Source organism: Astyanax mexicanus, chromosome 1 (genome assembly GCF_023375975.1).
Source record: "Astyanax mexicanus isolate ESR-SI-001 chromosome 1, AstMex3_surface, whole genome shotgun sequence".
Classification (NCBI taxonomy): domain Eukaryota; kingdom Metazoa; phylum Chordata; class Actinopteri; order Characiformes; family Acestrorhamphidae; genus Astyanax; species Astyanax mexicanus.
Genome location: NC_064408.1, coordinates 129420827 through 129445654, shown reverse-complemented (window position 1 = coordinate 129445654; position 24828 = coordinate 129420827). Strand labels below are relative to the sequence as shown.

The following is a 24828-nucleotide window of genomic DNA, read 5'->3' as shown; positions in this document are numbered from 1 at the left end:
ACACTATGTTAGATATGTAAGTCTAATGTAAACTTGTAAATGAAGGTTAGACTGGGGTAAACCGGTTAGCTATGGTTAGACTGAGGTAAATATATTAGTCTAAGGTAAAATGGTAAGATAAGGTTAGACTGAGGTAAATGTTAGTCTGAGGGAAACCTGTTAACTAAGTTTACACTGTGTTAGATATGTTATTCTGAGGTAAATATTTAAGCTAAGGTTGGACTGAGGTTAATATGTTGGTCTGAGGTAAACATGTTAACTAAGGTTACACTGTGTTAGATATGTTAGTCTGAGGTAAACTTGTAATCTAAGGTTGGAGTGAGGTAAATATGTTAGTCTGGGGTAAATCTGTTAGCTAAGGTTAGACTGGGGTAAACATGTTAGCTAAGGTTACACTGTGTTAAATATGCTAGTCTGAGGTAAACTTGTAAGATGAGGTTGGACTGAGGTTAATATGTTGGTCTGAGGTAAACATGTTAACTAAGGTTAAACTGTGTTAGATATGTTATTCTGAGGTAAATATTTAAGCTAAGGTTGGACTGAGGTTAATATGTTAGTCTGAGGTAAACATGTTAGCTAAGGTTACACTGTGTTAGATATGTTAGTCTGAGGTAAACTTGTAATCTAAGGTTGGAGTGAGGTAAATATGTTAGTCTGGGGTAAATCTGTTAGCTAAGGTTAGACTGGGGTAAACATGTTAGCTAAGGTTACACTGTGTTAAATATGCTAGTCTGAGGTAAACTTGTAAGATGAGGTTGGACTGAGGTTAATGTGTTGGTCTGAGGTAAACCGGTAAAAGATTAGCTAATGTTAAAATGTTAAGTTAGCTTAGCTTGTGTTAGTCTTTTAAACCTGTAAACTTAAGCTTAGTCTGAGGTAAACCTGATAGCTAAGTTTAGCCTATGTTGGTCTGAGCTCATCTTATTTAACTAAATGCATGCATTGTTGACTATGGGTTGATGACAGAAAAACTGATTAATTAGTAATTGTGTTAAAATACTTGTGTTTTTCTATATAGTTGATAAATTCACTCATTTGTCCAGTTCAGAGAAGTTGCCTTGTCCTTCTTTTCCTTCATGTCCTATAGGTGAACTTTCCTCCACAGCAGTATGATTGTGTTGGTTGTAGGATTGCGTAAGTGTTACGCAGTGTTAGCATTGTGCTTTTTTCCGTAATAAAGACGAGGAATCCAGCTCTACTGCTGCCATGGCGACTCAGTGATGCCCTGTTTAATAGATGAATCTGTCTATCAGACTGATGTCACTGGACTCTGGCCTTTGGGTTCTGGAGGATTACCAGTGGTTTGCATCATGTAATAAACTCAGCGAGATGCTGGAAGAGTCTTCTCTCTTTTCATGGTCACCTCTGGTATATATCTGTGTCGACGTCCAGAGCTCTGAATCAGTTCTGATTTAGCCGTGTTCAAAAACTTTTGGTTGAATGCTGCAGTCCAAAAACGTTTGGATAAACTTTGTCTGATATTGCAGTGTCCAAAAAGTTTGGGTTAAAATGGTGAAATATCAACATGTTTGGCTAATACTGTCCAAAAACTTTTGGCTGAATGGTGGAATGTTGATACCTGGTAGAATGTTGGACACAATGTTACTCTCATTCACTTCTAATGGGAGAAATCGTACGTTAATTTACAAAAAATTGTGTTGATCAGATTGATTTGAGAAGCATATCATACGAAACTGAACAATTGGTTCTGGGTCTTTGAAGGTGACCTGCAGAGCCTTTAAAACTTGTTAAAGTTTATGGACACTTTTGAATGGATCCCTATGGGGGCTATACGAAACTGTACGACAGGGGTGTCCAAACTACGGCCAGCGGGCCATTTCCGGCTTGTTTCCTTTTTTGGAGCGGCCCGTGAGGTATTTTAGAAATAGAATGAAAGTTGGCCCGCTGTTAAGCAGGTTTTTATAATGTGAGATTCAAAGTTTGAACACTAGGTGTCAGAAACGGGCCAAAGAGTCGGAGAGAGTGCGCATTTCTAGCGCAGAAAAACGGTCCAAAGAGTGTAAAAGCGGAGAGGATGCGCATTTCTAGCGCAGAAAAACGGTCCAAAGAGTCTAAAAGCGGAGAGAGTGCTCATTTCTAGCTCAGAAAAACGGTCCAAAGAGTCTAAAAGCGGAGAGAGTGCGCATTTCTATCGCAGAAAAACGGGGCAAAGAGTCTAAAAGCGGAGAGGGTATGCATTTCTAGCGCAGAAAAACGGTCCAAAGAGTCTAAAAGCGGAGAGAGTGCGCATTTCTAGTGCAGAAAAACGGAGCCAAAGAGTCTAAAAGCGGAGAGGGTGTGCATTTCTATCGCAGAAAAACGGAGCCAAAGAGTCTAAGCGTAGAGAGTGCGCATTTCTAGCGCAGAAAAACGGGGCTAAAGAGTCTAAAAGCGGAGTGGGTGTGCAGTTCTAGCGCAGAAAAAAGTGCCAAAGAGTCTAAAAGCGGAGAGGGTGTTCATTTCTAGCACAGAAAAACAGGGCAAAGAGTCTAAAAGCGGAGAGGGTGTGCATTTCTAGCGCAGAAAAACGGGCCAAAGAGTCTAAAAGTTGCTGTAATTAAGGAGTTTTATATTAAGAGACATCATGAAATTAAACATCAATTGGAAAAATCTTAGTTTACACAACACTGTCAAAGATAAAGATAGTAAGTCAAGTAAAATGGTGTGTAAATGTAATAATCAGGAAAATTTATTATTTAAAGTGGTATATTTCATTATTTGTTTTATTACAGAGTCTGTGGCCCGTGACTTCTAATATATTTCTCCTTCTGGCCCCCAACAAAAAAAAGTTTGGACACCCCTGGTGTACGATATATAACTCCAAAAACACAAACAACCTTATCACGTATTGGTCCGACGGTCCTGCAAAGTTCTGTGTTTCTATGACAAAAGCTAAAGTAGGAAAAAGTTTTTAATTTTGAGTGCGCAATAATAATAATAATAATAATAAAAAGATTACGAAGAACAGTAAGTTTGCTTATCCATGCCAACTTAATAATCAATCATTTAAATGGAGATTTAACACTTAGGTTTGATCATGGATTTAAAAGTTTGAGGACCAATGATGTGGCTCTAACTGATCTATAATTTCTAAAATTTCGTTTCTCTTGTGTTTGACTCTGCAGTTTGAGAGCTCCCCCTGCTGGACTGGAGAACAGTGTTTGTGGCTCCTGCAGGTCATGAGCAGCACAAAGGGCCAGTTTGGGCAGGATGTGGAGAAACAGGGCATTAAGCTCCCAAAGAAATGGAACGATCCCAACGTCAAGGTGAGTTATCTTCAGATGATTATTGCTCAGATATTATCTGCACAACTGGCAGAAATCAGGGCTGGGTGTGGCCTGAGAAATTGAACTGTGATAAACCAGGTTTTAACCGGGGGGTTAAATACTTTGACTAATATTTAAATTAGTTTCATGACCTAAAACCTTTAAATGACAAACATGCAAAAAGAATTAGGAATCATGACGTATACGTATATGTTTACATATAGGCTAATTCATAGATATACCTATAATTGGTCAGGGGTTTGAGTGGGATGGGTATCTCTGACTGAGTCTTGGTTCCTTTCAAGGTTTCTTCCACTTAAAGGAGAACTCTGGTGTAAAATTGACTTTTGTTGTAGTAAAACATGATCCAGAATTTTTAACAGTTTATCCAAAAACCCTGATAAATCACTTTTTACACCGTTATCCAGCTCAAAGTAGCTCCACACCTCCTTACTAGAATCCGGAGAGCCCTGATATTTAAAACGAGGCATTAATAACTTAAAAAATGCAGAGGAAGCTTATTAAAAACCACTGTTCACATTCTATAACACTACTAGCTTCAGCTCCGAGCACCGCCATCACTGTATTGATAATGACATAGACATATATATATACATAGACCCTGCATAGCGTAGCAGCTGGCGCCAGGAATAATGGCTGAAGCTAGGATTATTATAGGATGTAAACAGTGTTTTTAATAAGCTTCTTCTGCACTTTTTTAAGTTGTTAATGCCTCGTTTTAAATATCAGGACTCTCCTCTCAGATTGTAGTAAGGAGGTGTGGAGCTACTTTGAGCTGGATAACGGTGTAAAAAGTGATTTATCTTCAGGGTAAATTATGCTCTGTATCTCCCAGTCTGAAGGGTGTTTGTTGGATAAACTATTAAAATTTCTGGATCTCTGAAAGCTGTGTGAGAACGGAGGTGTGCTATTCATCAAAGATAAGAACTTTTTATCATGTTTTACTACAATAAAAGTCCATTTTACAACTTTAGAGTTCTCCTTTGATGTAAGGGAGTTTTTCCTGGCCACTGTGTTGCCACAATAATTGGCATCTCTAAAGCTGCTTTATGGCAAGACTTGTTGTAAAAAGTGCTATAGAAATCAAATTGAATTGAATTGAATTGAATTGAATTGGTCACACTTGGCTCAGTTTTTGCAGGTAAAAAGCAGATTTGATTAAAAAACGTATGTTTAAAAGAAGAGAGTTAGCTTTAGACCTCACTCTTGCGGCCGTGGAGGATATGGAGTCTTACTGAATCCGTGCAGAAGGCCGAGTGTCTCGTCTTTCACTTTCCTGAAGGCTAAATGGTTGACGAAGTGGCGAACTGACAAGCATCAGCACAAAGCAGACGAGACGTCTTCTCCAGTCTGACACAAATACTTAACGTTTCTTTTCTTTCTGCAGAGAAAAACGAGACACGGCCTAACAACGTTACAAACACACAGCCTTTATAACCCTTTACAGCCTGGTGTATTGTGTTTAATACAAGGGAAACAACAAGAGACAAGTCTAATCTTGTAAACTGTGAAGTCGTTAGCGACTTGCTACATGCTAAGCTAACATTGCGGTGCACTGAATGGATGTTAGCATTATACCTAAAATACCTCAGTCCAATGTGAAGTTAATGTGGAGGTAAGTGGAGGCTTTTTTTTAGGTTTATTCAGGGTGTAGCAGTGTTAGCTTAGCATGGTTGTAGCATGTAGCATGGTTCTATCATCATTTATATGTTTGTATTGGATTAACATATAATGAAGCTCGCATAAGAGATTTGGAATCTGATTGCCACCTTCTAGATACGATACATTTTTCAGACAATAGTGTCCAGTGGAAGCGCATGGAAGTAGATAACTAAAACGCTACAAGCTAAATGATTTCTGAGAAGATTTTGGGTCTAAAACTTGTTTTTAAGATTCCTAAAGTTCCTAAAAACTTCAGTGAATGTTGTTTACATGTTGTCCTTTTTGACCTTCATCAGCATATAAACCATGTCAATCTAAATAAATAAATCTTGATTGGTTGTCTGGTTGGCTTGTAGCTGAATATTGTCGCCGTCCAATAAAAAAAAAACTAGTATCTTCCCATTTTTTCCCAAGTTAAACAGACAAACTCTTCCTTACACTGTATCAAAAATTTTTGATGAATGGACCAATAGAAACTCTTCAAAATGACCTAAAATAAACTCTTTTTACATTGACTTCCATTAAAAGTGTAGAAGGTTTTTTCTCTCTCCTGCAGTGTTAGTTTTTTAATTTTGACAAAAGAAAAATTCTTGTAACAAAAAAGGGCATTTAGCTTTAGTCGTAGTTTAGTCATCTGAAATGTTTTTAGTTTTAGTCTAGATTTAGTCAACTATTTCTTGTTTCTATGCTGTTTTTATTTAGTTATCGTCTCATTTTTGCCTTGAAAAAAAGCTTCGTTGGCGAAAACTATGAGGAAAATTATTTGTCAACGAAATTAACACTACTCTGCTGTAAAGTTGGAGATACTTGTTTTTCATTGGACAACAACAATATTTTGAGCTCAAAATTCAGAAGATCCACAGGAATCTTTTTTGAATTTTTGATTTGTATGTGGACACCCATGTTCTAAATCTCTTCTTCTTCTTCTTTTATTTTATTTTATTTTGTATATAAATAAAGTCGAGGTTCTGAAGTTTGTATCCCAGTTGAATTTCTGGAGTTTGAATAAAAGTCCCTGGGGTTCGTTTCTCGCTAGAGGTCCAGAGTTAAATTTCTGTGGTTCGAATCAGAATCGAGTTTCTTGTTTGAATCTTATCTGTTTCTCTGGGGTCAAGATTTGGGTTTGAATTAGAATGGAGTTTCTTGGATTTAAGACTGAATCGACTCTCTGCGGTTTAAATTTTTGTTCTGGAGTTTGTATCCCAGTTGAGTTCATGGGGACTGAATCAAATTTGAGTCTCTGGGGTTTTAATGTAGGCAGTGTTTCTGGGTGTTGAATATGAGTCGAGTTTCTGAGGTTTGTATAGCAGTTGAGTTTCTGGGGTTTAAATCTGACTAGAGGTTCTGGAATCAAAGTCAAATTTCCTGAATTTAAATTAGTTGTTTCTCTGGAGTCAAGACTCGGATTTAGGTCAGAATGGAGTTTCTTGGATTTGAATCTGAATCGAGTCACTGCGGTTTGAATTTTAGCCCCTCGCTTCTGGTGTTCTTTGTATCACAGTTGAGTTTCTGAGGTTTGAATCTGTACTGAAGAGTTTAGGTCTCTAGGGTTTGAGTCTAAGTCAAGTCCCTTGGGTTTGAAATTGGGTTGAGTTACTTGCGAGTGTGATGTTTGAGTCTTCCTGTCTTCTTCTACTCAACTGTTTATTCTTTTCTTTTTATACCACCACCTCATCTCCTCAGATCCCCACAGATCGGACCATGGTGGTGAGAGGTGGAGACTCCATGGACGGTCCAGGAGGTCAGCTGAAGAAGCGAAGGCAGCGCTACGTGGAGAAGGACGGCAAGTGTAACGTTCACCACGGCAACGTGCGGGAAACCTACCGCTACCTGACGGACATCTTCACCACGCTGGTGGACCTGAAGTGGCGCTTCAACCTGCTGGTGTTCACGCTGGTCTACACCACCACCTGGGTGTTCTTCGGCCTCATCTGGTGGCTGATCGCCTACGCCAGAGGCGACCTGGACCACACCGATGACGGAGACTGGACGCCATGCGTCAACAACCTCAACGGCTTCGTCTCGGCCTTCCTCTTCTCCATCGAGACGGAGACGACCATCGGCTATGGCTACCGCGTCATCACGGAGAAGTGTCCAGAGGGCATCATCCTGCTCCTGGTGCAGGCCATCCTGGGCTCCATCGTCAACGCCTTCATGGTGGGATGCATGTTCGTGAAGATCTCGCAGCCCAACAAGCGAGCAGAGACGCTCATGTTCTCGCAGAACGCCGTCATCTCCATGCGCGACAGCAAGCTCTGCCTGATGTTCCGCGTCGGAGACCTCCGCAACTCGCACATCGTGGAGGCGTCCATACGGGCCAAGCTGATTCGCTCCAAGCAGACCAAAGAGGGCGAGTTCATCCCACTCAACCAGACGGACATCAACGTGGGCTTCGACACCGGCGACGACCGGCTCTTCCTGGTGTCGCCGCTCATCATCTGCCACGAGTTCAACGAGAGCAGCCCCTTCTGGGAGATCTCTCAGGAGCAGCTGGCGCGAGAGGAGTTCGAGATAGTGGTGATACTGGAGGGCATGGTGGAGGCCACAGGTGAGCAGTCGTGCCGAACGTGGAAGGAATTAGTGCATGTGGAGAAACGACCCCATAAGAAAACCTCACATCTCCATAACATAAGATTTAAATAGCATCTTTTATCACCACTTTCAGGAACATTCCTCCATCTCCGAATCCTTCAATCATTCTGTTGGTCCCTCAATCCATTCCCCATCCATCATTCCTCCATCTTTTTATCTTTCCATTTTTTATTCATGCAGCCAGCTGTCCATCCTCTTACTGTATATATCATCCCCAATCATCATGTCCATGAATCCTTTTCTTCCCTCCATCTGTTTCTTCATCTACTTATCCTTCAATCCCTCTGTCCATCCTTCAATCCATCCCCACAATCATTTCCCATTCAACATTCCTCCATCTTTTTATTCATCCATTCATCCAGCCAGCTGTCCATCTTCTTATATATCATATCTATCATCCATCCCTCCAATTGTTTTTATTTATCGACTTGTCCATAAATCCTTTCTTCATTTTATCCTTCCATCCGTCCATTTATTTGCATATCCATCTGGTTCTCCATCCATTCCCCATCCATTCTCCCTCCATCTTTTTATTCATCCATTCCTCATTCATCCAGCCAGCTGTCCATCCTCTTATAAATCACCCCCTATCATCCATCCCTCCAGTTTTAATAATTAAATAGTTTTAATGTATCTACTTGTCCATCAATCCTTTCTTTTTTATACTTCTATCCCTCCATCTTTTTTTTCTATTAATCCATCCATACTTTTAGCCATGCCTCCGTACATCTCTCCATGCATCCCCCATTCATTCATCCATTCATCTCATCTACTTATCATCTCTCTGTTCATCCTCCTAGCAGCCCATATCCCTTTATCCATGCATCCAGCCATCTTTCCATTATCCTATTCATCTATTTCACCATCTATCTGTCTAGTCTTCCATCCATCTTCTAATCTTGCATATCCATTTGTCCCTCCATTCATCCTTCCAGCTACCCATCCATTTATCAGTCTTTCCATTAATGTTTCCATCTATTTTATCATACAATGTATCCTTTCAGTCTTCTGTTCATTTGTCTATTCATCCATCCATCTTTCCATCAATGCAATGTCAATTCTTTCATCCATCCTTCTATTAATCTCTCCATCTATTTTCCATACAGTATATCATTCCAGTTTTACATTCATCTGTTCATTCATCCTTCCAACCACCCATTCATTTGTCCATTCATCCATCCATCTTTCCATCAATCTTAATAATCTATTTTACCATACAGTCTATCTTTCCACTCCTCCACCTAACTGTCCATACATCCATCCATCTTTCTATCCATCTTCTTATCTGCACACCCATCTGTCCTTTCATTCATCCTTCCAGCCACCCATCCATTTGTCCATCCATCCCTCCCATGCTTAGAGATCATTAGTATTGATCAGTATTCTCTGCACAGTAGAGACAGTTACTCCAACAAAATCAGGATACACTCTTTTTGTAATACCTTCAACCTAAACCATGACTTATTTCACATTGTGTATTATATGTAATATTATGATTGTATGCTAATATCAGGTCAGTTGACCTTCAGGTTGCTGCATTTTCCGTTGTTTTTGTGTTAGCGGCTACGTCGCTACCGCGGAGGCCTGCTAGCATTAAAACACGGTGCAGTCTCTGAGGAGCCGCGAGTCGCTCTGACAAATAGCGTAAATGTAAATGTGGAATGTAGATGTGCTTGTTTGAGCAAGAAAAAGAAACGAGAGAGCGAGAGAGAGAAAGAGAGAGAGAGAGAGGGAGGGAAATCAGGGCGCTAGCTGCATACGGGAACAGAAGTCAGGGGCTAATGGATTCCAGTAGAACTCGTACAGAATGCTAATCGCTCACTTCACATTTCCGCCGCTCGGCTCAAATATTTACAGTCCAGAATGAGTCAACACTTTGAGAGCGAGACGTCTCGGGCCGCGGATGCTAATGATGAGCAGATCTGATCTAAAAGGTGACACTCTGAGCCGAGCTCGCCCGTTAGCCGCACCGTTTGCGGGATTAGCGCCAGAATCTCCCTGGGAATCGCAAATGAACATCGACTGAGAAAAGCGCCTGACAAGGGCTGCAATTATAGCTGGCTAATTGGTTCAGGTATTGTCCTGTGTGCTGGATTGAGCGAGGAAAGCTCAAGGAGAGGCTAAAGGAGGCACTCAAAAAAAACAGCTTAGCACCAAGCAGTAGAGCTAGCTTTAAGAAAATGAATAAAAATAAATAACTTTAACTTTTATATCGTTACAGAAGATTGATTAAACCCAAAGATGTATCGTATTTTGTCTGGTTAACTTCATTTGATAATATAGGTCCAATAATCCCTTACACATTAACCACAGAGGTGTGAAGTAATGAAGTATGAATTTTAAATTATGTCCGTAAGTTTTGGGATTTGGGGGATTTAGGGCGCTCTCTGGTGAGAATGGGTAATTACACTGAGCGGAAGAATCATTTTAAACTGGGCGGGTGTGATGCGGTCTCCTTTAAGAGCGGATGTATCCAATTCCAGGTTATGTTTAGTCAGAGAGAGAGAGAGAGAGAGAGAGAGAGAGAGAGAGAGAGCGCTCAGTCAGAATCTTCACTCCTTCATTTCTTTGGTTTTACTATGAGTGAATGAGCTACTGAGCTCTGAGTTTCCTCTTCTGAAGTCTCCATTGCTCCACCAGCCGCTCACGTTTAGTAAAACTGAGCCGGATCCTCTTTTAGAGGCTGTACGTGTGACGTTAGTACGTAAAGATGCGTGACGTGGCCAGAAGAACAACTCCTGCATAAAGCGACCCACACCCCAGTTTTTAGAATTAATGTTTTAGGCTTAGCAAGGATGGTCGTTTAGCACGCTGGTACCATTACTCATTTCATTTTCATTCGTGCTTCTCATGTGCTTCTCATGTGCAATAAAACCCCTATCCAGATAAATCTCTCCATCCAGATAGAGTGAATCTGATGGTGATTGGATGTAGAGAAGTATAAACATATAGCACTCCGAGAGTTAAAGTATAAAAGAAATGTAAGGGGAAAAAATAAAGCCATTTAGGCTAAAAACTAAAGCTTAGGTCACACCCAAAAAGTCCTATAGTGCACTACCCCCATCCCCCACCCCCCTGAAACACTAGGGAACAGCCTAGTGCAAAATCTCAAATTATATTATCAATATTAACATATTAATATTTTAACATTATATGTGTTTTTGTTCTTTTATTACATTTATTACATTTACAGCATTTTTCTGACACTCAATTCAATTTACAAGGTTATTCCTAATACAGAGTTGGGCCAATGCAGTGTTACAAGTCTAGCCCAAGGACTCTTATTGCTGTAGAGCAGTACAGTCACCCAGACAGGAAATCGAACCCCAGTCTTCCACATGATGTGGTAGCTCACTGACATGCAGTGGTGTTATCCATTGCGCCACAACAACCACATTACATTACTTTTTCTCTTAAGTAGTTTTGAAACCAGTTCTTTTATTTACACTTTTATTTAAAGAGTAAAAAGCTTGAGTTGATACTGTTTTAACTTCTACAGATGTATTTTATTAAACCCTAGAATCTATACTTCTACTTACTTACTTCAGAGTAATGAATGGAGTTTGATTGATGTTCTCTGTGTAAATACTACTCACATGTGATTTAATAATACTACTAGAACAGAATCACGATAGTGTTGCTCTGCTAAAGTAAATGTAGGGCTAAAATTGCACCGACATGAATAGTGCTAGTGCTAGTAAAGTAAAGTAAATTAAAGTGAAGTAAAGTAAAGCACATTAAACAAAAATACATTTAGGCTGCTTGTTTTTGTTTCAATGGTGAAAAAAAGTGATAAATGTTCAGTATTCTGCATTCGCCCAAATGTTTTATTTTATTCAGTTTTAATTTCAGATGCAAATTTACTTTTTGTTGCATCTCTGCTAATTAAAGCAGCGATATGTAGAGAAGCACAGAAGCTGAAAGAGAGATAAGATTAGAGATAATCTCTCGTTCTTTACGTTTCTGGCCGTGCTCTGTATCTGGGGAGTTGGAGGCAGTGATGGGTTTAATTGAATGTTTCCACATTTTGGTTTTGTAGCGTTTCTCTCCGAGTCTCTCCGCCCTTGTTAGTCAAGGTCATTCTACTTTCTGTCAGATGGAGGCCGACAAAAGCCGTAATTAGAACAGAGATCAGTAAATAGGAGCGAGTTTGATGTGGATGTATTTGCCGGGGGCTGCGGAAGATGAGTTAAAGAGATGATTTAAATACTTGGGCGAAATTTGAAGCAGCTGCGTGGGAGAGGAGACAAGTAATGAGCTTTAACGTCAACATAACATACTATTACTGCTGCTTTATAATGTCCATATGATCCACAACACGCTCATTCTGACATACTGTAATACACTACAAGAAGCGTAGAGGACGCTTTATAATGCTCTATAATGCTTTATAACGTTCATATGATCCACAACACGCTCATTTTGACAGACTGTAATACACTACAGGAAGCATAGGGGGCGCTCTATAATGCTCTATAATGCTTTATAACGTTCATATGATCCACAACACGCTCATTCTGACATACTGTACTACACTACAAGAAGCGTGGAGGACGCTTTATAATGCTCTATAATGCTTTATAACGTTCATATGATCCACAACACGCTCATTCTGACATACTGTAATACACTACAAGAAGCGTAGAGGACGCTTTATAATGCTCTATAATGCTTTATAACGTTCATATGATCCACAACACGCTCATTCTGACAGACTGTAATACACTACAGGAAGTGCAGGGGCACTCTATAATGCTCTATAATGCTTTATAACGTTCATATGATCTACAACACGCTCATTCTGACAGACTGTAATACACTACAGGAAGTGCAGGGGCACTCTATAATGCTCTATAATGTTCATATGATCCACAGCATGCTCATTTTGACAGACTGTAATAAACTACAGGAAGCATAGGGGGCGCTCTATAATGCTCTATAATGCTTTATAACGTTCATATGATCCACAACACACTCATTCTGACAGACTGTAATACACTACAGGAAGCATAGGGGGTGCTTTATAATGCTCTACAATGTTCATATGATCCACAGCATGCTCATTCTGACAGACTGTAATACACTACAGGAAGCGTAGGGGGCGCTCTATAATGCTCTATAATGTTCATATAATCCACAACACACTCATTCTGACAGACTGTAATACACTACAGGAAGCGTAGGGGCGCTCTATGATGCTCTATAATGCTCATATGATCCACAACATGCTTATTCTGGTTTGCAGTAGTTTTTAATCAATATATCTCTTTTCTTTGTTTTAATTGTAAGTGATTATTCTGGAGTTACGTGTTCAGAGCAGAATGAAGGATGGTAAACGTGGTGAGATGGAAAATTAGATTGTGCTTTTGAAAATGGAGCATGTAAATGGAAATGCGTTTTCTGTAATTGTGGGTGTCAGAGTTAATCGCTTTACTGAGAGTCGGGGAACGCGATGTTCAGCCTGTTTACAGAAACAGAGGTATTATGCAGATTATAACACTCAGTCATAACATTAAAACCACCTTTGTAGTGCTGTTTATCCCCCCTCAAACCACTTAAACAGTTCTGACCCGCGGAAATATGGACTCTACGAGAGATCTGAAGCTGTTCTGTGGTTATAGAATATCTATGAAGGCTTGTTAGCTGTCAATCAATGAGCCGTGGGGGTGGCCATGACCCTGTAAACTCTCTCTGCAGGAAGAAACCTTGGAAGGAACCAAGACTCTCAGGGGGGGACCCGTCCTACTCTTGTCAAATGAATTATTGAGAAAAACTTACTGAACCATGTTTTTTTCTACAGCAAACTCTGACAAAGGTAACGAGATTTAATACGTACAGATTGGGTTTACAGAGAATGTGATCAGATTATCAGAATGTAGAGAACTAAAGACTCCAGCAGATCTGAATATAAACATGCTTAGTAAAGATAGAAAGCCAGGAGGTAACATAGACAAAAAGCCAGCCTGAAACACCGGCATTCAGCTGTTCTGATTATTTAACCCTTGTGTGGTGTTCGGGTCTGTGGGACCCGTTTTCATTTTTCATCAAATGATACTAAAAAATATATTTTTTCTAACTCAAACTCATTGGCATTGGCTCATTTTCTTTGAAAAACATAAATCAAAACACATTTTCGATAAACACACACTGTACCCCCCCCCCCCACACACACATTTATATTACATACAGTATGTTTGGCCAAGGGCTAATAAACATTGCTTCATTTGTAAATTTGAAACTAAACAAATGTTCTACTCATATCTTGAGTTTAATTCATTTTCTTTTACATTTTATTGAAAAACTAATAAAAAAAAGTAGCACTTTTTTAAAGAAATGTAACATAAGAAAGGTAAAGGGCAAATATTAACCATGTAAGCTGTTTATATTGCTTGCAATTTAGGTGAAGCAAGCATGTGTAAAGCATTTTAATGTAAAATTGCTTAATTTTGCTGAATTTAATACAAGTAACAAAGTAAACAAGTAACAAAAACATGAACACCACACAAGGGTTAAAACAATTTCTGTCTGTAATTATTAAAACAAGAGAAAGGTAGAGCAAAACAACAGACAACTAGAGAGGTACTACATAAGACCCACCAGATTATAAGGCCCATTATGCAACACTAGTAAGGAACAGGGGTGAGCTAAGTTAAGTAAATAAAACTGTAATTCTTAAAAGAACACTTTCTTTTAAAGTCAAACCAGTGCTGGATGTTAATCTACACAGATTTCTCTCCTGAAAACTGTTTATTTGGGTGAGTAAAATGCTTCTGTTTATTTACAGTAAGCTTAGATTTCCAGATTTCCACTAAGGCTGGGTGCAACAGCATTTGCACTAGCAGATAAACGCTAGCACTAGCCGTGGTTAGCGGCTAATACCGCTCAACAGCGCTACACTGAGGAACCCTGAGTGTTCTGATAAGCTAGGATGATATTAGCTAGCGGTTCATCCAACAAAGCTAGTTTTAATACTGTAAGCGTTTACACTACAGTCTGATATACTGATCTATGGACAGCGAAAGAGCTAGCGCTTAGCTCGGTTAGTGGCTAATGCTAATAATGCTGGAGAACTAAACTGAATCTCCTGTATAACTCTGTACTTCAGTGGAGTGTCTTTACTGCTCCTTAATACCTGACTGATAGAATCCATACATAAGGAGCACCGGATTATAAGGAGCACTTAATATGATTTAGAAAACTGAAGGATGCACCTTATAGTGCGATAAGTATTTTATACAGTGCCTTGCAAAAGTATTCAGCCCTCTTGAACTTTTCAAACTTTTGCCACATTTCAGGCTTCAAACATAAAGATGTAAAATTTTATTTTTTTGTGAATAATCAACAACAAGTGGGACACAATCATGAAGTGGAACGAAATTTACTGGATTTTTAAAACATTAAAAAAATAAATTAAAAAAATGAAAAGTGGTGCGTATTTTTAAGTTTGAAGCCTGAAAGTTTGAAATGTTCAAGGTGGCAGAGTACTTTTGCAAGGCACTGTATATACAAAAAGAGAGAGAGAGAGAGAGAGAGAGAAGGAGGGAGAGAAAGGAAAGAGTTATTGGTGATAAAAATGTGGCTAATAACTCAATGAGAGCGAGCCAGGAGGTAACATAGACACAATCTCAGCCTGAAACACCGACAGACAATAATATCTTGAATTATATAAAGACAATAGAAGAAGAGAGGATGAAACAATAGGAGACGGCTGGTGAGAGAGCGACTGAAAGACAATAAAGAAAAGAAAAAAAGCGAGACAACAAAGAATGGAGTACGGATAATAGAGCGAGAGAGACAATAGAGGGAAAGAGAGAGAGAGAGAGAGAGAGAGAGAGAGAGAGAGAGAGAGAGAGAGAGAATGTGTGTGTGTGTGTGTGTGTGTGAAATGAAACTAATGTGACTTTTCCAGGCGGCGTTAAGCAGAACATAAAAAACGCTCATTTTCTATTTATAGGACATCCTGAACACTGTATGTGTTTATATGTGTGTGTGTGTGTGTGTGTGTGTGTGCATCATGTGGAAGTCATTAGTCACTTGTTTAAGGGCAGCTCTGCCTCAGAACTGGGAGATGAAATCATGTTGAGTGTTTAGCTGCAAGCATCCCTCGCTCTACTATCATTAATCAACTACTACCTCCTTCATATCACCTACTTACACTGTCCTACTTACAGGAAGCATAGGGGGGGCTCTATAATGCTTTATAATGTTCATATGATCCACAACACGCTCATTCTGACAGACTGTAATACACTACAGGAAGACTGTAGTGGGCGCTCTATAATGCTCTATAATGCTCATATGATCCACAACACGCTCATTTTGAAAGACTGTAATACACTACAGGAAGTGTAGGGGGCTCTCTATAATGCTCTATAAAATGTTTATACAACCCACAGCACGCTTATTCTGACAGACTGTAATACACTACAGGAAGCGTAGGGTGCGCTCTATAATGCTCTATAATGCTCTATAAAATGTTTATACGATCCACAACACGCTCATTCTGTCAGACTGTAGTACAATACAGGAAGTATGTAGGGGGCGCTCTATAATGCTCTATAATGTTCATATGATCCACAACACGCTCATTCTGACAGACTGTAGTACAATACAGGAAGTATGTAGGGGGCGCTCTATAATGCTCTATAATGTTCATATGATCCACAACACGCTCATTCTGACAGACTGTAATACACTACAGGAAGTATGTAGGGGGCGCTCTATAATGCTCTATAATGTTCATATGATCCACAACACGCTCATTCTGACAGACTGTAATATACTACAAGAAGTGTAGGGGGCGACTATAATGGTCTATAATGCTCATATGATCTACAACACGCTCATTCTGACAGACTGTAATACACTACAGGAAGCGTAGGGAGCGCTCTATAATGCTCTATAATGTTCATATGATCCACACGCTGATTCTGACAGACTGTAATACACTACAGGAAGCGTAGGGTGCGCTCTATAATGCTTTATAATGTTCATATGATCCACAACACACTCATTCTGACAGACTCTAATACACTACAGGAAGCATAGGGGACGTTCTATAATGCTCTATAATGTTCATATGATGCTCTCTCTCTCTGCAGGGATGACGTGTCAGGCCCGGAGTTCGTATCTGGACTCGGAGGTTCATTGGGGGGAGCGTTTTACGCCGGTTCTGTCTCTGGAGGAGGGATTCTATGAGGTCGATTACGACACTTTCCACCACACCTACCCGACCCCCACGCCCACCTGCTCCGCCCGCGAGCTCGCCGAACTCGCCAAGAAGGGGGAGGCCATCCCCCTGCCCCCCCTTTCACCCCCGCCCAGCAGAGGGGGCACGCCCGACCCCCCGGGGGAGGAGCCAGAGGCGGAGGAGGGGGCGGAGGAAGAGAACGTTAGCAATGGAGACGTGAAGAAAATGGACACTGATCATCAGAGCGAAGAAGACCTCGCGTAATGACCCGGCGAACCTCCACCCAGAGACTAAAGGAGAACTCTGGTGTAAAATTTTGGACTTTTGTTGTAGTAAAACATGATAAAAAGTTCTTATCTTTGATGAACAGCACACCTCCGTTCTCACACAGCGTTCAGAGATCCAGAAATTTTAACAGTTTGTCCGAACACCCTTCACACTGGGTGACACGGGGCATAATTTACCCTGATACATCAACATATAAACAGGGGTTGGACAATGAAACTGAAAGTCTTGCTGGAGCATCTGTGACCAAGACAGCAAGTCTCTGTGATGCATCAAGAGCCACGGTATCCAGGGTAATGTCAGCATACCACCAAGAAGAACTAACCACATCCAACAGGATTAACTGTGGACGCTGTAAGAGGAAGCTGTCTGAAAGGGATGTTCGGGTGCTAACCCGGATTGTATCCAAAAAACATAAAACCACGGCTGATCAAATCACGCAGAATTCAATGTGCACCTCAACTCTCCTGTTTCCACCAGAACTGTCCGTCACCACAATCAATTATTGTGCTCTAAAACCAGGTGTTTCAGTTTCACTGTCCAACCCCTGTTTAAAGACATACATATATATACATAGACACCGCATAGTCTGCCTCCTGGCACCGGCTGCTACGCTATGCGGAGTCTATGTATATATATGTCTATGTTATTATCAGTACAGTGATGGCGGCACTCAGAGCTGAAGCTAGTAGCGTTATAGGATGTAAACAGTGGTGTTTAATAAGCTTCTTGTGCACTTTTTAAGTTATTAATGCCTGGTTTTAAATGTCAGGGCTCTCCGGATTCTAGTACTTTGGAGCTACTTTGAGCTGGATAACGGTGTAAAAAGTGATTTATCTTCAGGGTAAATTATGCCCCGTATCTCCCAGTCTGAAGGGTGTTTGTTGGAGAAACTGTTAAAATTTCTGGATCTCTGAACGCTGTGGGAGAACGGAGGTGTGCTATTCATCAAAGATAAGAACTTTTTATCATGTTTTACTACAGCAAAAGTACATTTTACACCAGAGTTCTGCTTTAAAGCAATAGTTCAGCCAAAAATTGAGTACGCAACCACCCCTTCCTCCCCCCACCAAAAATTCCCAAAGTCGAGTTTCACACTGGAGCTATGAGGCTAACACCGCTTACGATATATAGAGATCTTCTGATCTTCTGTTCTGATCTCCTAGACTTGTTTTAGACTCAATACTATTTGTACTCAGATCTGAATTATATCTGATAGTCTTGATAAGTGAACTATTTGTTCTAGTTTTGGACTCGGATTTGGCTAAATTACTTTACTTATATAAACTAGTTTAGTTATTTATTATACTGAGACCTGCATTGGACCCTAAAGTAATTGTAGTTGGATTCCACTAAGTTATTCATTAGTAATTACAGGCTTGTATTGGTATCAAAAGTATTTGTACTCTGATTTATCTTAGACTGGACAGTATTTTTAGTTGGACTGGTCTTGTACTCTACAGTACTTTTAATTGTACTGGTCTTGGACTCTACAGTATTTTAGTTGGACTCTACAGTATTTTTAGTTGGACTGGTCTTGGACTCTACAGTATTTTTAGTTGGACTGGTCCTGGACTCTACAGTATTTTTAGTTGGACTGGTCTTGGACTCTACAGTATTTTTAGTTGGACTGGTCTTGGACTCTACAGTATTTTTAGTTGGACTGGTCTTGGAGTCAACAGTATTTTTAGTTGGACTGGTCCTGGACTCTACAGTATTTTTAGTTGGACTGGTCTTGGACTCTACAGTATTTTTAGTTGGACTGGTCTTGGACTCTACAGTATTTTTAGTTGGACTGGTCTTGGACTCTACAGTATTTTTAGTTGGACTGGTCTTGGACTCTACAGTATTTTTAGTTGGACTGGTCTTGGACTCTACAGTATTTTTAGTTGGACTGGTCTTGGACTCTACAGTATTTTTAGTTGGAATGGTCTTGGACTCTACAGTATTTTTAGTTTGACTGGTCTTGTACTCTACAGTAAGTTATTCATTAGTGATTACAGGCTTGTATTGTATCAAAAGTATTTGTACTCTGATTTATCTTAGACTGGATAGTATTTTTAGTTGGACTGGTCTTGGACTCTACAGTACTTTTAGTTGGACTCTACAGTACTTTTAGTTTGACTCTACAGTATTTATAGTTGGACTGGTCTTGGACTCTACAGTATTTTTAGTTAGCTTCATTAGCCTTTTAGCAACAGTGCTAATCATTATCTGTTAGCTTCATTAGTCTTTTAGCAACAGTGCTAATCATTATCTTTTAGCTTCATTAGCCTTTTAGCAACAGTGCTAATCATTATCTGTTAGCTTCATTAGCCTTTTAGCAACAGTGCAAATCATTATCTGTTAGCTTCATTAGCCTTGTAGCTCCAATGCTAAAACTGGAGCAGCAAACTTTAGAACCCAAACTTGACTCTACTGATTGGATTACGTGTAAATGGGTGGAGCCATAAACAAGATTTTGTGCTGAACTATCGCTTTAAAGGCGATGGTGGTTCGGACTGCTGCACTGATGCTCATTCTGCTTTTTAAAGTGAGATTTTACAAAACCGTAGATCTGATGTTACTCGGGTTAGATTAGTCTGATCTCACCAGATTTCCACGCTCGTCTCCGGAGAGAGTTATTATGGTAACACTTCCTATGAATCCTGTATTCATAATGCCTTATGAATGCATTTATAATGCATTATATGACATGCGTAATACCTTATAATGACTGGCATAAGCCTGTATAATAACTCATACGTACTTACAGCAATATTCATAACACATTATAAACTACAAGTGTAAGGATTTATAAAGAAAAGGCTTATAATGCCTTATAATATCTGTTCATGAGAACATTGTACAATGTAGTGTTGTAATGCACTATAACACAGATTTGGTATATGTTGGTATAATGCATTATAATATGCAGCTATGATCTAAAATCAAGCTTTTATAAAAGTGTGTAACACATTATTAAGCCTTATAAACAGTCATTACTGACTTGCCTACAGTAAGGCATAATAACATTTACTTCACGTTTAAAACACACTTCAAGAGCACTCATAATGCTCTATAAGATATTACAATGAAGCATAATAACATTTACTTCACATTTATAAAAAAACATGAAAACTCACTTCACTTAAAGTCAGTAATGACTGTATATAAGGCTTTATGAGTTAAAAGCTTGATTTGAGAAGTCATAGCTGCATATTATAATGCATTATACAAAAATCTACCAAATATGTGTTATAGTGCATTACAACACTACATTGTATAATGTACTTATGAGCTATTATACAGGCTTATTACATTCATTATAAGGTATTATGCATGTCATATAATATAATAATAATTATGAATGCATTTATAATGCATTATGAATACAGGGTTCATAGGAAGTGTTACCATTATTAGTTATTATTATTAATATTAAGATTTATATTAATATCGGATGCTGTTTTAGGCACTCATCGATTGGTTCCTGTTGTAGATCAGCTGATTTAGGGATTATAGGTGTTATGAATGAAGCACTTTTTCCGCATGGGTTTTAGTTCCGTTACGATAGTTTACGTTAGTTCTTGTTAACCCCGCGTTAACCCCACGTTAACCCCATGTACGTCCTGTTCGTAGCATCTGTAGTGTCTCTATCCCGCGTCGTGCTGTGTGTATTTAATTCATGGTGTGTTTAACCCCCAGCAGAAAGAAAGGTCGCGACCCCAGACTAAAGGTCGGACCGCGGGTTCGACTCTCGCCATGTTGAAGACCCTTTCACTCATTATGCAAATTTCTGCTTATTTATTGTTTATATATAAAGTAAGTAAAGGTCGCCCCCTGCTGGCCGGACAGTGACTCATGCAGTTGTATAATATATATAAACACTGTTAATAAACCTTTAATAGAAAACATTACCTTCAGTTCATCTTCAATAAAGAACCCTGGATTATTACCTGGAGTTTCTGATTTATTTCCATTTACAGCTGCAGTTATTTTATATGGAGGAACAAAACTGCCAAATTTACAAAAAAAAAAAACATAAATAAAAACGTAAGTAAATCACTCAATAAAAGTAATATGATGGTTAAAACGCTAAAGAATAATAATAATTAATGTAAAAATATATACATATGCATAAAAATAAAAATCTTTATTAACATTGTTTAATTTTACTTTTGGTTCATTTGTTTATTTGTTTACATAAATATTCATTTCTGCATTGATTTATTTCCCAATTTATTGATTTCTGCATTCATTTATTTCCTGATGTATTTATTTCTGTTTTCCCCTGTGCTTACATGTACAATCGATCTAGGGTATCTGAAATTGATCAACCAATAGGAGTGTTAGAAAACCGTGACATCATTGCTGGACAGCCCCTTCATTATCATATAAGAACAAGGAAAAACAGAGTGAGACTGTCTAGAATTAAACTGAATGCGGATCCTACATGTGACAGATTTAAACAAGACCCAGCAAATCTATTACTCGTGTTCTGGAGATGCCCAAAGCTATATTTATTTTAGCGATCCATTTTTAATACTCTTTCTGAAATTTTTGAAACACCGCTGGGCTATTCGCCTTATACTGCATTTGTTTGGTGTCCCACCAACAGAGACTCACTTACGTCACCCTAAACAACATATGCTGGCTTTCTGTTCTTATACTGTTGAAGCAGAAAAACTTACGCCCACTGCATCTACTGTAAAAGGTTATGTAGCAGCACGTTGAACTAGAGAAAATAAAGTACTCTCTTCAAGCGTCAGTACAGAGGTTTTATACAATTTGACAACCATTCTTAATATCTGTGGAAAACATGGAAGCTGGAAATGACCTGTTAAATTTAGACATGTGATATACAACAGGTATTTCATTATTTTTATTCCTTAATTCATTGTGTATAAATCTGTATTTTTTTTTTAATACATATTTAATACGTTTTATTTATGGGAGATGGAGGAAGATGACTTGCTGTGGCAACCCCTGAAAAGAGAAAAACCGAAAGGAAAAGAAGAAGATTTGTTTTATTTATGTATTCCCTATTAATCCTTTCTTTTTTTATGCTTATATTTTATGCAGGTCTAAAGGGAGGGGTGTTGTGGGGAGGGAGGGGCTTAAAAGGGTACGGAAATTTTTGTATCCTGTATGAGCCAAAAATCTTTAAAAAAAAAAAAAAAAGGCTTTGATTAAAAAAAAAGCTGTTGAATCCTTCCCTTAAAAAACATTGACTGTAAATGAATTTGAGAAGAGTTCCCAGGAGGGTAAGTGTATCATATCAGAAGAAATATATTAATTTCTATTCAAATCAGACACACAAACTATGATGTACAGGGCTAGTAAAGTACAGAAACAGCATTTTACTATTAAAGTACAGTAGTGAAGTAGTTCTACTTCCTTACTATACATCTCTGCATATATATACACATATACATAAAGACAATTTAACAGGCTATAATGTCATTTCCTGGTATTTTATCAATGGTTTCCACCGCTTCTTATATAAATCATTGTTTAGGTTTCTAAACAAAGCGGGGCAAAGGACTCCCAGGACAAAGACAATGGGTTTCCATTCAATAAAATAATGTAAAATAGTTGATATTTCCTCTCTGATTCCTTCCCAGAAAGTTTTAATCTTTGGACAATGCCAAAAAATGTGTCCACGTTGTTGTTGTTTTTTTATCAATAACAATAAAACAATTTTATAATAATAATACTGATAAAAAATACAAAAAGAAACAAACAAACAAAAAAAAAAACATAAAATTAACAAGGGCCAGTAGTAAGTATTGTGTTAACATTAAAGTATATATAAATAAAGGGTTTATACAAGGAAATTAAAACTTTCCAAAAAGTAAAGAAATTTATCTGCATTTTTTTCCTTTACTAACTTTAAAGATTTTGCGTAAGATTTTAATTCATTCCTCCAGTGGGACATTTCCGGTTTACATTTAAAGAAACGCATTTGTGTAAATAATGTTTAGCTAAAATAATAAAATATTGACACCATATTCAATACTACCGCAAACATTACATATTCCAAATAAGATTTCCTTTGATGTGAAAGCAGGTAGCTGAATCATTTTGGATTGTATCCAGATCTGAAAGTTAATCCAAAATTCCTGAGCTATCCTGCAGTCACAAAAAAGATGGTCCAGGTTTTCATTCTCCTTCTCACAAAAGCTACATTTTCCAGTATCCATTTTAAATTTTATTCTTAGAAATTCGTTAGTGGGGTATATTCTATTTAGGATTTTAAACTGAATTTCTTTTGCTTTAGGTGGGATTGGAAATGACAAATATTTCATTCTAATTATTTTAATCTCATTTTATTTTAATCGGAGAGTAGTAAAGTAATAATCTATTCCTTAAAAATGTATTGTTACACCGAAAGTCAGAGAAGGGGATTGTGTCCACGTTGTCTCCAGCACAAGTTTGTTGTCAGGAAGTGCCTCTCTGAAGCTTTTAAAGCTTCTTCCTGAGTTTTTTCTTCTGTGCCGAAAAAGATGGGAGGTATTGAAGCCTCAGCGAAGAGCGACATCTGGTGGCTGAAATAAATTATTACAGGCTGAAATTTACCAGGAAGTAAATTAACCCTGTGAGATGTGAGATGAGGGGTTTATGTGCATTAAACAACCTGGACGCACTGTCATTGCACAAAAGTGTAAATGGAAACTAAAAATTACAATTATTATCATAAATAAATACAAAAGCAGTTTGTAATGAGCTTTATCTGCCATAACTTTGCCATGATACAATGATTTATGCAATCCAAATCTAATAACCTACATCTACTGTAATTTCACTGAGTACATGCCCTAAAATAGCGCTTCTTTTGTATTTTTACACTTAAATATACATTAGGGCAGCACGGTTTGGCAAGGTAGGACAATTCCACAGCACACAGGCTCTGGGGGCCGGTTTTCGCCCCCCAAAGCTCTGAACCAATCAGGAAAAAGCATTGTGCTTGGTGAAACGTGAACACCGGGTGAATGCTTTGAACTTTACACATAGATTTGGACATATAATGTTTAATATAAAAGACAAAAAAAAAACCTTTAAATGTAGATTAAAAATTCTAAAGCAACTGAACGTCCCATGCAGATGTAAATTTTTTCACCAAAAAAATAATAAAGGTGATATGTTTATTTAATGATTCACACATGTTTATTAAAACTGTTGCAAATTTTTACATTCAATTTATATTAAAAGAAATGGAAACTTTAACAACTATTAAATATGAAAATACCAATGAAGTCCCAAGATTGTCACTGGAGTCCCCAAATTTACACGGCCAACTACCCAACCCATTTATTAGGACTCCCCAAATTACTAGTGATGCTCCAACACCAGGAGGCTGAAGACTAGCACACGCCTCCTCCGATACATGTGAAGTCAGACTCCGCCTCTTTTTGAACTGCTGCTGATGCAGCATTACCGAGTAGCATCACAGCGCCAACACTCGGAGGAAAGCGCAGCAACTCGGTTCTGATACATCAGCTCACAGACGCAGCCTTGTGCTGATCCACATCACCCTAGGAGTGATGAGGGGAAAGAGAGAGCGCCATCTACTGTACTGTACCCACCCAGAGAGAGCAAGGAGATCAACTGTGCTCTCTCAGGGCTCCAGCAGCTGATGGCAAGCTGGATGACCAGGATTCGAAACAGTGATCTCCCTATCATAGTGGCAGTGCTTTAGACTGTTGGACCACTCAGCACCCATAAATGAAGTCAAGTTGAGCAGATGTAAGAAACTCTGTGTTCTGATTTGGGGTTGTATTATTATTATTGTTATTGTTATTATTGTTCATTTGCTGTTTGAGAGTTTGT

General features: G+C 38.7%; 2 protein-coding genes across 2 annotated transcripts in view; one reads left to right on the top strand and one right to left on the bottom strand.

Annotated features, from left to right (window-relative positions):
- Nucleotides 1-20953, top strand: part of zgc:162160 (uncharacterized protein LOC561782 homolog) — a 41893-nt gene extending 20940 nt beyond the window's left edge. The window contains exons 2-4 of the mRNA XM_049469143.1: nucleotides 3126-3266; nucleotides 6633-7497; nucleotides 16643-20953. Of these exons, the coding sequence (XP_049325100.1) occupies nucleotides 3180-3266; nucleotides 6633-7497; nucleotides 16643-16995 (1305 nt within the window). The 5' untranslated portion in view covers nucleotides 3126-3179 and the 3' untranslated portion in view covers nucleotides 16996-20953. The remainder of the gene's footprint in view (nucleotides 1-3125; nucleotides 3267-6632; nucleotides 7498-16642) is intronic.
- The window catches only part of LOC111196242 (zinc finger protein 239-like), a 443969-nt gene that overhangs the window by 348720 nt on the left and 70421 nt on the right, over nucleotides 1-24828 (bottom strand). The gene's annotated exons all lie outside the window — the stretch shown is intronic.